General features: G+C 34.0%; 1 protein-coding gene across 2 annotated transcripts in view; it reads left to right on the plus strand.

The window, feature by feature from the left end:
- The window catches only part of SKA2 (spindle and kinetochore associated complex subunit 2), a 56981-nt gene extending 42286 nt beyond the window's left edge, over window positions 1–14695 (plus strand). The window contains exons 3-5 of one of the 2 annotated variants that reach the window (XM_051994149.1): window positions 597–773; window positions 4745–4871; window positions 12258–13178. In XM_051994149.1, coding sequence (XP_051850109.1) covers window positions 597–773; window positions 4745–4852 — 285 coding nt within the window. In that variant the 3' untranslated portion in view covers window positions 4853–4871; window positions 12258–13178. Of the gene's footprint in view, window positions 1–596; window positions 774–4744; window positions 4872–12257 lie in introns of both variants that reach the window. The other variant, XM_051994148.1, reaches the window with a different exon arrangement.
- The last annotated feature ends 3240 nt before the right edge of the window (window positions 14696–17935 follow it).

Raw genomic sequence — 17935 nt, forward strand, 5'->3', positions numbered from 1 at the left:
TTTACATTATTAATATTAATAACGTAAATATTACATAATTAATAATTACATCACAATATTTATACAAATTAATAATAATTAATTACAATATATTCAATCATTTTCCAATCACTGAACAATTCCTTTTTCCTTCCAGTTTTTTGTTATTATGAAAACCACTTCTCTAAAATATTTTCATATATATTAGGCCTTTCCCTCATTCTTCAACCTCCTTTGAATATATATAAGAGTAGTTTGGGTCAAAGGGTTTGCTTTTGTGTAGTGACTTTTTTAGAATAATTCTGCATTTGAAGATTTTAGAAGTTATTTTTTTTGTGTGTGTATTGAGATTTTATATGTAGAAATACATATATACATGACTGTGTATATACATACATACATACATACATGCATGTATATATCAAGTTACATTATAATTGCTTTAAAAGTAGGATCTCTCTCCCATTGAGGAGAACAAATTCTTAAATAATATTTTGAATCTATTTGCTAGTGAATAAATACCAATCTAAATGACTAAAGATGTGCTATACTTTGATGTGAATGTACTCGTACATATGTAATTTCTTCTTTATGTGTATGTTTTCCTTCTAATATAGGAAAATCCACTCACACTGTTAAAGGAATTGTCAATGATGAAGTCTCGATATAAGACTTTGTGTGCCCAATTGGAACAAGTTGCTGTTGAACAGAAAGAATCTATGAATTGTATTCGTGCTACTTTGAATAATACTATGAAAATGGTACAACACCTAGAGCAACAAGCAGATCTGGAGGTAATGCTTCCATTTGGTAAATGGAAGTGGTCATTTTAAGTTCTCTGTGTCACAGAAAAGAAAGGACAAACTTTGAAAATGTTTAAATGACTTTTACACTTAGGGTTATAACAGTTGATTTGACAAATTACCTTGGCTTCCTAAAGTCACAATTTAAATCATCATCTTTTTACACTCAAAATTAAGATCCCATCATAATGTGTAACTAGCCCTTGGTTTATTATGCTTTATTTGGGGGAAGGGATTATGTTATTAAAGAAAAAGGGAAGTAAGTTATCCAAACTCTAGCAATCTGATCTTTCTTCTTAGAAACAACACTATCAGGATTTCAGAAGAACTTTTTCTTTCTCTTATCTGTAATTTCAAGAAACATTTCTCATTTTCTTCAAACTTTATACCCTGGCTGTCAGCAAGTGACTTCACCTTGTACTTGACAGAAAAATTGGAGCTTAACTTAACTGAGTCCCTTCAGTTCCTGTTCTAGACATCCTAACTCTTCTCTTATCTCTTCCTTTTCTATCAAATAAGAAAAAATAGCTTTTTTTTTTTCCCAAGTTAACCCACTACTTGTATCCTCTATGCCATCTTTTCCTAACTTTGGCACATCCCTTCTCCCTCCTGCAACTCTACTCTTCCATTTTCCACTAGATCCCTTTCCTTCAACTTTAAAAGATCGAAATCTTTCAAAACCACAGGATTTAATAATTTTAAATATTTCTGCCAAGCTTATATGTAGCCTATCACATTTATTCCATTATAGAACTTTTAAAAATTTTATCTTCGAGCCCTTAAAACTGAGACTTAAAGATTGGAACAGTTTTCATCTTCACTGTTGCTGTAGTCTACTATTGGTGTGTCAATTCCTTTACTTGTAGCAATAAAATTTGCAAACCATCTCTCCAGGAAAAATACAGGATAAATGGAGTCAGAAGTCGACTTCAGAACTAAGTTGGCAGTGTGGTGCAGTGGAAGGAGCTGTGGATTTGGGGTCAGAGATCTGAGGCCCAAATCCTTCAATGTTTCCTAACTCTTTGTACATTAATTAACTCACTTAATCTCTCCAGACTTTAGTTTGCTCATATATAAAGAGAGAGAAGAATTTAAGTCTTTCCAGTCTAAATATAGATCCTGTGATCCTTTAGTAGGATCCTAATTCATCCTTATGCATAGTATGTATGTATATATAATTCAGGACTCTGCCCTAAGGCATCTCCTTTTGGTGATCTCATTACTTTCCATTGATTCAGCTACCATCTCAGACAATCCTCAAGTATTTATTGTCTGCTGTGTGCCAGACCCTGGGGATATAGTAAAAACAGAAATAACTCCTTTCCTTAAGGAACTTGTTAGGGGAAGCAACATGTATATATGTGATTAAATCTAATAAACACAAAAGAAGATACAAAATAGTTTTGGATCGGGACAACTGGCGTCCATGTAACAGGCAGAGAGAATATGAAAAGGGGAATAATACTGAATAATATACCTGGAAAACTAAACTAAAACCAGATTGAGATTAATGTCAAATCCAAACAGATGATTTTCTATCTTCAGTTAGAGTCAGTATAGAGACTTTTTAGCAGGGAAATATCATTTAGGAACATCACTGGCCCCTGTGTAAAGGATGGATTGGCAAGGAGAAAGAGTAAGTTCAGGAAGGTTTATTATGAGAAATGAAAATCTAGATTACAATAATGGTTTTGTGAATTGAGAGTAGGAGGAAGATGGAAGCAATTTTGAGAGAGTAATGTTGATATTGACTAGATTTGACAACTGATTTCCTGATTATTTGTTGGATATTTCACCCAGATGTCACATTGATAACTTAAATTCATCATGTATAAGATAGGACTTTTCCTTCAAGTGTACTTTTCCTCCTAACATCCTATTTCTGACTAAAACCTTGGCTTTTATTTTATTTTTTTCATTTTTCTACTCACCTAAATTCAAAACCTAAGAATCCTTTTTAGCTTTTCATTCTCTTTTACTAGCCTGAATTCAATCATTTGTCATATCTTATTGATTCCACCCTTCAACATTTCCCACAACACTCTGGGCATAGAATGCCCACAGTAGCCAAACTTTTATCACTCTTTTCCTGAACTATTGCAGTAGCTTTCTAATTGACTCCTTGCATTCAGTCTCTTCTCTTTCCAATCCATTTTCTATATAGCTGTCCCAAAGTATAAGGAATTTTCACTCCCCTACTCAAAAATCTTCATTGGCTTCTCATTACTTTTTAAAGTCTTTCACAATCTGATTTCAGTTCACATTTTCAGTGTAATTATTCTCCTGTGGCATTTTAATTACAGCCAAATACTCTGACCTATTTGCTGTCTCCTATAACAAACATTTTGTCTCCTACTTGAACACAGGTTGAACCCTCTGCCTGGAATGCTCTCCCTCTTCACCTCATGAAATTCCTAGTTCTTTTCAAGGCTCAACCCATACCCATACCTTTTTACTGGTGTCCAGACTCTATTTTTTAGCTGCCTGCTGGGCATCTATACCTCACTGTCTGTCCAGCTCTTTAACTTAAACCCTGTTCCTCTTCCTGACTTATTTCATGTAATGGCACCATTGTAATAGGTTTTTTTATTTTTTCAAATATATGCAGAGATAGTTTTCAACATTCACCTTTGTAAAACCTTGTGTTCAAAATTTTTCTCCCTCCCTCCCCTCTCCCCTAGGCTGTCAGCAATCCGATATAGGTTAAACATGTACAATTCTTCTAAACATATTTCCATATTCATCATGCTACACAAGAAAAATAAGATCAAAAGGGGGAAAAAAAACCATGAGAAAATAACAATAAAGGTGAAAATGATGTGCGTTGATTCACATTCAGTCTCCACAGATGCAGTGGCTTTTTTCCATCACAAGTCTATTGGAATTGTAATAACACCATTATTAACCCAATTACCTTAACTGTCTTAACCTTAACCTTAACTGTCTTAACCTTAACCTTAACAATTACCAGTGCTGTCTTAGAATCTTCGTTTTTTACCTTCTCCCCTACAAGCACATTTAGTCAGATGCTCCTTTCAATTCTGTGATGGCTTTCTATTCCAGCCCTAAACATCCACTTAGAAATAGTACTCTCCCCTCTGGCTGTCCAAATGCTACTCATCCTTCCAAATCTAGTTCAATTCATTTTCCTCTATGAAACCTGTCTATCCCACAGTAAGCTTTACTGCTTCTAATTCTTTTAACACTTATTATCTAGGTAACTCATTCAGCATTTACTCATACTCTTATTTTGGTAAATCTTGGCTTGTTATCTAAGTTTTGTCTTTTTAAAACCAGTTTATAAATTCTTTGAAACATTTTTTTAAATGATAAGTTACCTGTCTCCCTTATCTTCCTTCCCCTCAACTAAGGACAGTACTTTGTACAAAGTACATATGCTCAGTCTGTTCATCTAGATGACTGGTGGCACAGTGAATAGAGTGCTGGGCCTGGATCAGGAACATCTGAGTTTAAAAATGGCCTCAAACACTCACTAGTTTTGTAAATCTGAGCCAGTCACCTGATTTCTGTTTAACTTCCGTTTTCTCATCTATAAAATGAGGATAATAATAGCATCTACCTCCTAGGGTTGTTGTAAGGATCAAATGAGATAATAATTGTAAAGTTCTCAGCACAATGCCTAACATGTAGTAAAATGCTACATGTGGCTGTCATTATTACCATTTTCATACAAATCTAATTTGCCCTTTTCTAAAAATGGATTTACTTTATGGAATTGTAAAAAAGAATATAAAATAAAAGACTAAAGGAGAGAGGTGGATATGAAGTGATAAAGTCTCTTTAAAAATTGGCGTAATATAATCTAATATATTTAATTGATTCTTCTTTCTCTTCTGTAATTTGAGATATAAGTAGTAAAACTGTAAAAAACGTATTTTGCTATAAAATTTAGAAGCCAAAAAAAATGAAATAAGGACCATATTGTATTCTTTCTTATCTAGTTGTCACCTCTGACTAAGGAAGAACAGACTGCCGTACAGCAATTACAATCCCATTCAACGTGCCAGACTTCAGGAGGAATCGACTTGCATAAGACAACTCTAATGTAGTTTTCTAGCATGAGTTTTTGTATGTACTTATTTAATATTTTGTTTTCTATATGTATGTTGTTTTTATTTTGAAAAGTGAAAAGAACAATTAGCACTTCTAAATTTGGAAGGAAACCTGAAGTAATGTATTTCAAAGAACTGTTAGGTTATGTTGTGTGAATTTCCATTTAAATACTTTGTATAATTAACTGCTAATTAAAATTTAGTCCAATTAAAAAACACGTGTACATAATTCAAGGTAAGAAAAGAGGTTAATGGCTGAGATAGAAGATGTGGAAATTCTGAAGAGGAAATGGAGAAAAGATACAGAGGGACCCTGGGAAAGTTCATAAAATAAAGAGGCTAAGAAATTAAGAATTGACCAGACAGTAAAAACATCTGCAGATGAATAATATTTGCTTCAGGTGAATCCATCTGCTTTAATTAGTTCAATTATTTGAACATTTATTAGGTACCTATTATGTATAACTTATTATGCTAGATGCTTTCCTGATTTTATGTACACAATCATATTTAGATGAGTATAATTAAATAGTGATGGAATAGTTTGATGGAAAGGCCATTCATTTAACCCATCTGGTTACTTGGGTTATATGCCCAGTTTGGGGCTATGTAGCTTGACTAGCTGTGAGTGTTCATTTAAGATTTCTGTGCTTCATTGTCCCCATCTCCATAATGGGAAATAATATACTTGTCCCAGCCTACTTCATAGAGGTACTGTGAGAATAGTTATTCAATCCCAAAAAAAAAAAAAAAAACCTGGCTGAAGATACTTCTAAAAATAAAGGGAAAAGGAGATAGAAAGTTTTTATCACCTATATTATTTTTTATGCTTAGATATCATTTGGTGTAAATTTTTATCCATGTGACTGATTCTGGGTTAACTGATTTACAAGCCTTCCTGTGTAACTTAAGATATAATTGAAAAACTATGAAGTGTATCTGAAAAGCTATCAAATCGACTTCCTAGTTGGCCCATGAAATTTCATTCTGTTGACCCATTCTACCATCTAGTCTGGCTGGTGTTTTTCCCATAAACTGGTGGACATAGTCTCTGTAAAAGCCTTTGTATTTTGACTTGATTTTCATCCCTCCTTCTGCACAGCAATTGTTTTTTATTTGGTGTTTCTATGTTATACATTAAAAAAGACTACATAAGTAGAATTCAAAAGAAATCTGCAGCTGTCTTTATTCATTGTTAGCCTTTCTTCCCTGTTAGGTTTCAATAATAGTACAAGGAGGAAAAATAAATGCTTATTTCAGCTTTTAAAAAATCTGCCAAAATTGCAAATAATTGAGATTTTTGTTGTTATTTTTGAAAGAAAATAAAAGGTATTTTTAAAATTCCTATTCAGAGAAAAGGCAATGATTATGTTGGTAGTTTGCTTCAAGCAGCCCTTTTCTTTGAGTTAGTTTAGGAGAAGACACAACTCTGCTAAATGGATTTCCTGGCAGCTGAGCAGATCATGAGATGATGGCTCTAAGATAGCTATATTTGATGTCAATTGTCATAGGTGAAAATGGAAGGAGTTGGAAAGAACATCAAGCTAACAAGATCATTGATAGTACAAAGTTGGAATTAAATAGTATAATTTATTACAATGATTAATTTTAAAAATCAGAAGTCAGAAAATAAAACTTTTTATCTTGTTTGACTCACCTTGATTGAAATTTTCATTACAACTTTAAATCAATAAATGTTCTTCAAACTTCCAACAGACATCCAACTGTGAAAAGTTATGAATGTATGATTTTGTTCCTGAATAAGGCATTTGTGGTTTCTATCTGCTAGACAATTCTTTTCTTTCTTCTCCCTCCCTCCCACCCCCTTGGGAATTGGGATTAATGACTTGCCCAGAGTCACACAGCTAGGAAGTGCTTAAGTGTCTGAAGTCAAATTTGAACTCAGGTCCTCCTGATTTCAGAGCTGATGCTCTATCCACTGCACCACTTAGCCTCTGCTAGACAATTCTTGATCTGTTTCATTTAAAATACGCTCTTTGTGATGGATTTAGAATATACCTTCAGAACAATCCTTTTTAATATCTTTGGTCAAGGACTGTTCATTTTAGCCTTTATAATTCCCCTCTTCTAGTAGAATGCATTGCAAATAGTTATGCCTTTAAATAAAACCTTACTGAATTGAATTTGTAGATAGATATCTATCTACATTGCTAAGCCTAGCTAAAATAATACAATTTTAGATCTTCCAGAACCCTCATTGTCAACGTAGGCATTGAGAAAACCTAAAATTTCATGTCGCACAGTCTTGATTATTTTTTATTATGAATGACCATTTCTGAAATTTAATTAGATGCAACTATTTCTGGAAAAATGTAATTTCTTAATTTGTTTTGTTTTGAAGTTCTGGTAAAGCAAGCTGCCTTAACCAAAGAGCAAGCCGGACTGAAAGAAAAATAAATTTAAGTACACCCAGAAATAATTTTTTGATACTCATTCATTGGTAGATGTAATTCATGTTTTCTATAATAAGCCTGAATTGTCCCTAAATTCCATTAATCAATTATATTTAATTAATATGGGTATAATAGATAACAATGCATATGTAGAGAGACAGAGGCATAATATTTGAATACTCCATCAAGTTCTTAATGGATACTATTGAACCATGCTAACCAAAAAAACCCTCATTTGCCACCTTCTCAGCCCAGGAATACTTATATACATATGGCCAAGGTAATAGTTATTACATTAAAAATACTCTTGCGATGCTTAACCACAAGGGGGCGCTAAGAGCAGGGAAAATAGCAATCCTCCTTTGCTCTTCTCTAGACTGAAGCTAAATATTTTCCATTGTTCTTTGCTTTTCCATCTGTTCTGGCCTCTGTCTCTTGTAAAAGATAGAGAGGTCCCTGTAGTCTTCTAAAGCTATGAAAACTTTTACTTGAAACCATCTCCTTTATCTTTTCCCCTAAACTAAATGAATGAAAAATGGCAGGAAAATGACCAATTTGTATTTATACCTTATAAATATTGGAGCCCTCCCACAGATTGAGCATTCATTTGAAGGGTTTCATTTGGATTAAATTTGCACATTGAAGCAATATAATCAAGATAAATATTGTAGGAAGAGGTGGTAAAGGGAAACCATGTTAGCAATGAATAGTTTTTCATTGTTACTTTTATGACATCAAGAATATCACATTTTGTTTCAGAATTGGAAAAAATAATCAACAACTGGGGTAAAATCCATTTAAAATATTTAAATTAAACATTCTTTACATAAAAAGAAGAGTAGAATAATTATTTCCTCACTGTGGGGCAGGCTGCCAAAAGAACCAAGCCTATGGGACTTCTCTAAGTAGATAAAAATGGATTTCATATAGCTCATTACAAATTATTAAGCCTTTGTAGTAGTAGGGAAATTCAAAGTCATCAGCAAATTAGTACAAAAACAATATAGTTTGAGAGACTACCATAGGCAATTGGAAAATACAGAGGCAATACAATGCTATATTGAATTCATAACTGAAAGTTGATTGACAATGCCAGTTTCATCAACAATGGGCTAAGGTTTTTTCAAGCCTGAAATAAAGTTATATTGTTAGGATATATATGAATACACACATGTGTGTTTTATACTATATACTTATAGATATGTATATATAGAAAGATATAGATATACATCCCATTCAGAAATCTGATTAGGAAGAATATTATGTAAATGTAGGGGAATATGCAACTAATAAATCTTTTTCAGCTTTTAAGTATAGTTTTTCACTATAATACTTGACTATTATTTGGTCTAGTGTGAAAGTCAGTGTTTTGTTGGAGTGAATATGTTGAAACTGTGGTAGAAGGGTAAGGCTGCCTCCGTTCAAGCAGCTATCTTGGCTGGAAGTCATTTTTACTTAAGAATTCATCCTCTTTATACTGTAAAAATTTGAAACCAAATTTTAAGATTCTGAAAGTCTATAACTATGTTCTGTGCTTTTCTGCATGCCCTAATGATAAGCTACTCTGGTCTTCAGATGAGCTGATTCTCAAGTGATGATACATAAGTAGTAGCCCATAGGCAAAGCTGGTCCAGCTTTGTAGAATCCACCAGAACTTGAATTCTTCTAACAAAGGTTTCTCAATCTCCTTCACTTCATTTCCATGCCACTGAAGCATCAGAGAAAGACTTTAGTGTAAGGGCTTAATTACCTATTTAAGGTAATGCCTAGTTACCTAATCAACTATTATCTACCTTACATCTGTAAGGTTATTGATTAATACAAGTTGAATGTTAGCATCCTAAGGGAATAAGCTTCTTAATGATTCATACCTTATCCTCTTTTAGAAAGATTTGAGGCAATTTGTAAAATTAAATATTTAAAACAGAACAATTTAAACTTTCTAAAGCACATAACCAAACCAAAAAAACAAAACAAAACCATAATAAATAAAAGCATATAACACAACCAAATAGAATGAGCAGAAGTTACCAGATAACTGAAATTGGTTCATTTTTGAAGTTGAACACTAAGTTTAGCTCTGATTATGCTGGTAGCTAAGATAAAGAGGATACACGTTGGTATGCATTTATTATTGTCTGTTTAAAAGAAAAGGTGCAAGTTTGTTTGGAGATGCTCTTTTGTCTGGTGATGAATTTCAAAGAAAAACATTTATTACATGGATCCTTATGTCAGGGATATTGGATAACAGCAATAGTTTTATAGAAGACACAAATTAAAATTGGCATTTCTTATGTAAGTTCTGTAAATGTTGAGGCATGACATTAAATTTTAACTCAGGCATTTTTGTCTTCAGCTGAGCAAATATAATCTAGGTATATTACTTTGTGATGAGCCAAATTAATTCAATTTGGAAAGCCTGGCACAAAGATATCAAACATAGAACCCATTACAACAGTCTCTAGTGTGAACTGAACCAGATAAAAATGTAATTGGAAAACATTTAACAAAATAAATAAATACAATAAAATAGATAATATTAACATGCTATTTTCTAAGTCAATATGCAGTCCTCAGGGATCCTTATTTTTGGACTGAGTAGCCCTATTTGTATTTGCATTATTGTAAAGGAGAGTTAAGTTCTCTGTTAAACTGTCTCTTTCAAATACCAAACATCTCTAGGGGGCTATTCACAAGTACAGGATTGTAGTCAATTCATAATGAGTTCCTGAAGTGTTGATATTCTGTGTTCCTAATTAATGAAAGATCCATATGCTTTGCAAATCTGCTATGTCAAAGGCAGAAGGAAAATTTTATTATGAAGATTTTGGGGCATGATTTACTGTTTGGTTGAAGCAAAGTAATAGCCCACTTTCATGCATAAGTATATTATTGAAGTACCTGGAGATAAAACTAAATAGAAACACCAAGTGCTCTGCTAGGCATTCAAAGCCCTTCCTTTATAACTCAGTCTTTTCCTGCCTTTTCAGTTTTCTTACACCTTATACCTAGAACACTTACTCTTCGATGCAATTACATTGGCCTCTTCCAGGCACTCTCTAAGTTGTCCTCCCTACTCTGCCTTTGTCTCACCGACTTACACTAACTTCCTTTAAGTCTCAACTAAAATTCTTTTATTAGAAACCTTTTTCAACCTTCCTTATATCTAGTGCCTTCTTTCTGCTAATTATTCCCTATTTATCCTTTATATAACTTGTTTTATATGTATTTGTGTAATTGCTTATATGTGTTTCCCGTTAGATTGTGAGCCTCTTGAGGATAGGGACTAACTGTTGCCTCTTTTTTGTATCCCCGATGTTTAAACACAGTGGGCTTCTAATGTTTGTCTGTTGTTTATTAAATTGATTAGTATTTTTCTCAAAAGGCAACTTTGTAGACATTATGTAGATAATAGTTGATCAAGATGTCGAAGTACTATAACAGTATCTAACCTGGTATAGAATTCTGAATTTTTGAAAAGCTTTAAGAGCAAATCCTCCATCTCAGCCATAAAAGAACCTCTATACAGTATCTGATTTTAAAGTGGAGTTGCACTTCAATGGGTATACATAATTAAATTAGAATAATGAATTGACCTAAATGAAGGTTTTGCTTTGCTTATTTAGTATTATTCCTTTAAACAGAATGTTAGACCTTGAAATGACCTCAGAGATAAACCAGTGCAGCCCTGTAAACCAATATAATAATTTTAGTTTTAATATAGTTGATGCTTAGTTAACAGGTATAACTACTTAAGTGCATTTCTAGTTAAACCTAAAATTTTCATCTGCATCAATGATGTTTGTCTTTCTTTTTCCACAATTGTAAGACAAAAATAGATAAACTCAGAATTATACTTTCTAAGATTCTAACTTTATATAATCAATTCCTATTCATTCAGATTTTAGCAATAGTATTCTTTAGGCTTCAAAGAAGCAATTGCTCCAGGTAAAAATAGGAACTATACCTATGAAGTTATTGAAGGTAAATAATTTTGCAAGGGTTAGTTAGGGCTATATCATTTGATATGAGCAAAAGAACTTCTGCTAGAACTTTTTACAGCTTCATGTTATTTTACTGGATGTTACAGAGTGAGGTTATTGCATCCCAAGTAGGAAGAATCTGAGATATACAAAATATAAAATTTGACTTAGGACGATATAGTGAAATAAAATAACTGGTTTGTGATAATCTTATTTGCATTTGATAAATGTCGTAGGATTCTTGAAAGCAAGGTTTGGACAAACCTACTTGCCACGAATTTATATGAAGAAATTCAAGAATCCAAGAGCAAAAATGTCTTGTGAGGGACTTAGAGGTTAAGTTTAGCAACAAACTTCAGGTAATCATTTGGCCCTAATGAAATTAGCTTCATGCTGTGTTAGGAACTCTTGATATTGATGGCCCAGTTTGTTTAAATTAGAATATTTTGGAGCTCCTGCTACATACTATTTACAAGACACTGATCAACATATTTGCTCTCTTTTCATCCCACTGAAGCTTGTGAGGGGGTTGCTATTCAGTTTGGTATACTCAGTGTATTTTGACAACAAGAGTTCATATTGAGTCTGAAAACTCTGAGGAACTCTCTACCACTGTAGTATCTATGGTCCAGCTCCATTAGTCCTTCTGTGAGAGGATAGTAAGACTTCTGGGCCAGAGCCCTGGTTACTGGTTTAAGGAAAAGCTTTGTTGTATATTTAGTATTGTCTCTGCTCACTGAATCCATAATTTCCCAGTGGAATCTGTTACAATAAAATAAACTTTAGGGAATGTAATTTGTACATTTATTTATTGGGATAAATGGGAACTTGATGATAAAATTTTATTTTTAAATGCTGAATAAAATTTAAAAATTAACAAATTTGAGTTTTTGTTAAATATTGGCAATAGATTTCTACATTTGTAAGGAAAATTTGGCCAACATAATAATTTTGGTAATCAGTCTTCCTAATCTTTTTTTAATGATCTTTATCCCCTTTTTATAGAACTTTACTGAATATGATGCCAATGAACAGATGATACAGATGAATGTGAAAGCCAGGAGCCCAAGCTATGGATTCTGAAAAAAGCTGAATTTAAGAGAAGTGGAAATAGTAAGATGAACAAAGGGTGTCTTCGTTTTTATGCATGGAATGACCATTATCTCCTCATGTACCAGGAAGCTGTTATTTCGACAGTGATGATATAGTAATAAATGGATTGTGAGAATCGCTTGTGTTGTATAACCATTTGTAATGTGTGCATTAAAACTTAAAAAAAAATCTGTAAGCCATTTATTTAAGTACTCTTTTTAACTGCATCATGTTTGACTTTTGTATCCTGAGAATTGATCTAGGTTCTCTATTTAGTGAAGTTAAAACCCAAAATGAAAATAGAACATAGAGTGTTTCTTTGGAGCTTTATGTCAGAAGTCTTTTGGAGTTTAATAAATTGCTGTATTTGAGTATTAGCCTTAGTTTTTCCCTTTAGGAAAGTGAGATTTAAATTAATTGAACCCACATCCCAGAAATGAAGGAAATAGGGTATCCACAGATAAATTCCTTAAAGTTTTATTGTCATTGCTTGGTTTTAAAGTGTTTTTAGACTTGATAATTTACAGTTGTAATTTTTTTTCAAATAGGAAGATAAATATTAATGTGTGTTTTAAGAATTAAGAGTACAACATAATTTTAGTGGGAAAAGCAAAAAATCTTTTTGTATGTTTCCTTTTCCTATTTTACTTGGTGTATTGTGATGGTACTAATTACTCTTTGCTTTCTGTGATCCTGGTAATCATTTTAAGAATTCTATTTCAAATATTGTATATCAGCCTGTAACTTTATCATGTCTTAGAAGTGCAATACTCATAATAATTAATATCACTATATTGAATTTGTTAAATTAAAAAAATATTCTAATAAGCAAAATTATTGTATTTTTCTGAAAAGTTTTTTTAAGGTTCAAGATAATCCTAATAATCCATATAAAATATTTAAAATTAAAGTAACATAAAAATTATATGACATAAAGTCAGAAGTGAGATCTAAGGCACTCATTCCATTACCCTAGCCATAATACATCAAAAACTCTTGCCTTTCAATTTATGAACTTAAATTAAGATGTGAATTCTTTAGAAACATATGATGTTTCAGTAAAGTAAGATATTGTTTTTATGACATGACTATCAGTGGAAATAACTCAAGAAGAAATGTAATCATCTGCTGAGGATCATGGGACTTGTACATATGATTTTGGAAATCTTCCAAATATGTTGGATTTCCTATTAGAATGGGAAAGTAGGGACTTTGTTGCTTTTCTATTTGTATCCCCAGTGCTTTGCATATAGTAAGCACACAAAAAAGCTCTATTCCTTTACTCTCTTGTTCATACAACCAATATACAGTTACTTCTACAACCAAATCTTTATAACAAATCCTCAGTAATCGGCGTGCATTTTAAGTTCCATTAACTGGGCTAAACAGTAAGGCCAGTCTGAATCAGTAAAGGACAAGGCATAGAAGTAATCTTGTTTGAATCTAGGATTTCATCTATGTGATTATCCCTTACATTTCTTCAAACAGCAACTCATCCATACCTCAACCTATGTAATACTTGTTCTCCTATTGTAATCCGGAGAAATTAGAGGTTTTTAAAATTTTAATAGTGAAGAAGTTGGGCCAGCCATACTAGCTGGCTTAGATGGGACTCTTTTGTCTCAAAGCATCCAGCAATGAGCAAGTAATTCCAGAGACTCTTACTGGGCTCCAGCAATCAGAGAAAGGTAAGGGTGGGGCAGAGCACTGGATGAGTGGAAATTCCAGGAAAGATCATATTTAAGTTCTGGCAAGTTGGGAGTAAAAAAGGAAGGATCATAAATTCTGGTAAGAAGGTGGTCATGGGAAATCAGGAAGTCTGGGCCAGAAGATGCTCCAGCATTTGAGAAAAGCTGTCTGGAGTTTTATGACTTTTTGGAATCCCAGAGTGGCCAGAGCTCCGCAATGCTAAATTATCTCAGTTCTAATGGTCAGGAAGTGGAGGGTTGCCACCAGGGAAACAGGTAGGGAACTGAGGTATAATACTATAGTTCTTCTATAGAAGTTGCACAAACTGATGCTGAGAGAAACAAGCAGAACCAGGAATGCATTGTACACAGTAACAACAAGATTATGAGATGATTTACTATGACAGATTAGGTTCTCAATGGTTCAGCAATCCCAATAAACTTTGGATAGAAAACGCCATCTGCATCCAGAGAATTATGGAGATTCAATGTAAATGAACATGCACTGTATTCACTTCTTTATTCTGTCATGGTTTTTCCCTTTTCTAATTTTTCTCTCCCAATACAATAAAGAAATGGGTATTTAAAAACTTAATATACATGTAAAAAATAAAATACATATGTGAAAAATAAACAGAGGATCTATCCAGTATATGGAAGAAAGGCTGCCTTCTAGGTCTTGTTTATTTTGCAAAACAGCGCTCCTGATCGTCCATCCTTAACTCTTCCTAGTCAGCTACATTTCAAAAGATAATAGTTTTATTTCAAAGCATAAATAGTAAGTTTAAAAAAAAAAAACCTTTTGTGTTTGTGTTTGTTTTTGTTTTTGTTTTGAGAGACAATTGGGGTTAAGTGATTTGCCCCAGGCTACACAGCTAGTAAATGACTGAGGCTGGATTTGAATTCTGGTTCCTGGTTCTGCTGTGCCATCTAGCTGCCCCAGAACTTGGTTTTAAAAAATAAAACTTGTGAAGAAAGAGTTTACAGGTGCCCACCTGTGTAACAAGTGTGTGTGAGTGTGAGGCCCACCTGTGTAACAAGGCCCACCTCTGTCGTCAGAGAGATTTGCTAGCAGAATATCTGCTCCCTTAAACATTATTCATCTAGCGAATATGATCAGTTCTATCCAAGTTTATTATGTTGTCATTTTGTGTGGAAGGGAATACCTCAAGTTGTATACACAAGTCTTAACCCCTTACCCACCAAATACCAGTTTCACAATAAGCATACATAGAGAATAGAATAACAAAGAAACCCATTTAACCATGTCATAGCAAAACGGAAATCAGAAGGTTTTTATAAAAGAATATAAGATTATTAAAGTGAAAGAATTCTCTCACTGGGATCAAGATAACTGCTCAACTGAGGGTCCTAGATCTCACCTAAGGGGAAACTTCTCAAAACTCTGCAGTAACTCGCGGGCACTGGGAATATCCATTCCTATCATGTCTTCAACAACCTTAAATAGGATTGGCTTTTTTCACCTCTCTCAAAGCTAGAAGCAAAAAGCTAATTTGACTGAAGACACTCTTAAAGAATTCCTAAAGCGTAGAATGACTTAAAACTGAGACTTTTTGTCTTTCTTCTACTCTGCCCTGTTTCATCTTCACAACTAAGGCTAAACCTTGGAATTGATCTTTGATATTGACTCTTATATGTTAAATTTTCTATTAAGTTAGGGTTTGGTTGATAGAAAGCCTTTAAAATCTGCAAGTTGTTGAATGTCCATTTTTTCTCATTCAATATTATAGATAATTTTGTTGGAAATGATATTTTTGGCCGCAGGCCTAATTCTTTTGATTTTTGATAGATAACATTTCAGGACTTGCAGTATTTTATTGTGGCTGCTGATAAGTCCTGTACAATTCTTTTTCTTGTTTCTTGCAAAGTTTTCTCTTTGATCTGGGGGTTTCAAAATTTGGCAATAATATTCCTATGTGTTTTCCACAAAGCATCTCATTGAGATGGTAATCAGTAGATTTTTTCTATTTCAACTTTCCCTCCTGTTCTATCACTCCAGGACAATTTTCTTGGATTATTTCTTGCATTATTGTGTCAAGGTTCTTTTTCTGGTCACAACTATCAGACAGTCCAATTATTTTCATATCTCTTTAATCTGTTCTCCAGATCTGTTGTTTTTCTTATAAGGTGTTGAACATTCTATTTTATTTTTTCATTCTTTATAATCTATTTTGTTATTTCTTGGTCTCTCATAGCTTCCCTGCCTTCCCTTGCCCAACTCTAATTTTCAAAGAGTTATTTTCATCTTTGAGACTCTATCTCCTTTTTTAGTTGGTTAACTTTTTTTCATAATCTTATTTTTCTTGGATAGGTTTTTTTGATTTTGATTTTTTTAGTTTTTCTTCAATGTCTCTCATTTGATTTTTAAATTCTTATTTGCCTTCTATAAATTCTCTTTGGGTAGGGAGACATTTCATGTTACTCTTTAGGGTAGAAATTTTTTTTTACTTCAGTATCCTCCCCTGAAGATGAACCCTGGTTTTCCCTGTTCCCATAGTAAGTTTCTGTGGTGGGGTTCTTTGTTGCTTCATTTTTTTTTCTAGAGGAGGTATTGAAGAAGGGACCCTAAAACTCTAAAACTCCTTCAAGGAGAAAATGTTGAACTCTTCCTCAATAAGGGACCCCGCTCAAGGGAAACAAGATAAACAGCTTCATTCTCTTATCTAGGTGGTGTTAGTTCAGTCCTGAGCAAAAGAATTCCAACCCTATTCAATTAAAGAAACTCATCCAATTCTATTCAAATTCCAGCTCAAGCTGAAACCCAGCTAGTAGATAAGCCATCTTGGGACTCTACCCCACTAGCCCCCTTCAGCTTGTAGCCAAAGCTCCTATTATAAAAGAGTCAATCTAAAATCCTCTCTTTGCAGAATTTCTAAACGTGCCATACTATGCCAAGGAGGCCTCTGCCCACTGCATGATATTCTTTTCCAGTGCCATCCTCTCTTTATCCTCACCTATTTCCCTAATCAGACTTTATGCCTCTCTGTTAGGATTTCTAACCCTTACTTCCAATCCCCATAAAAAACCTCTTTTATCAATCTAGGTTTTTGGGTCTGTAAATACTTTTACAGAGAACCTCTGCGCCACCAGAAGGGAGTCCCCTAAACTCCCTGCCCTTGCACCAAATCCCAAGGGGTTGCAGAGGAGCCAAACCTCTCCATTTGGTTCCCTGAACCAACAACCTGCCACCAGACCTTATCATTTAACTCCCTGACCACCAGAAATCCTAATCTCATTTTGGTTCCCTAAATCTAGACATCATATTTTTGGTTCCCTGACCAGGAACCCCCCCCCCAAACTAGACTTCACCTCATCTTATTTTTGGTTCCCTGACTGTGGACCCTGAAAACTAGATTTCACCTCATCAGTATTAGTGTAAATTCCCGTAATAATGGGGTGGGAAGATGATCCCTCAAGCTTACCTTCAGCTCTCTCTTTGGACCTGGAACCCTAAACCAAAAGCTCTCCACTCTTGCAAGTGCCTGCAGTGTCTAAGCCCCACTGCTTCTGCACTCAACGGTTCCTTCTCACCCAGGATTACTCATCTACGGCACAGGTTCCCTCAGCCTTCCTGAACTCAGACCCTGACTCCATAAATAGTTGGGGAGGCTCCAGCCACACCCAGCTACCCTGAGGCTCCCCATTGGGCATTTGTACCCTGAACTAGCCTGGAGGAGGTATTTGCACTTCATAGGGATTACTTCCTGGCCCCTGAGATTCTTCAAATCTCCAGTTGTACCAGGAGGACCTGGATTCTATTCCAAGTCTTCTTGATTTTTCATCAGTCTGTTCTCCCTGAGGCACAAATTTATTCTATTTGTAGGGGAAATCTGGAGAGCTTGAAATTTACCAATCTATTCTGCCATCTTCCCAGAATACCCT

The sequence above is a fragment of the Antechinus flavipes genome, chromosome 4 (assembly GCF_016432865.1).
Source record: "Antechinus flavipes isolate AdamAnt ecotype Samford, QLD, Australia chromosome 4, AdamAnt_v2, whole genome shotgun sequence".
NCBI lineage: Eukaryota > Metazoa > Chordata > Mammalia > Dasyuromorphia > Dasyuridae > Antechinus > Antechinus flavipes.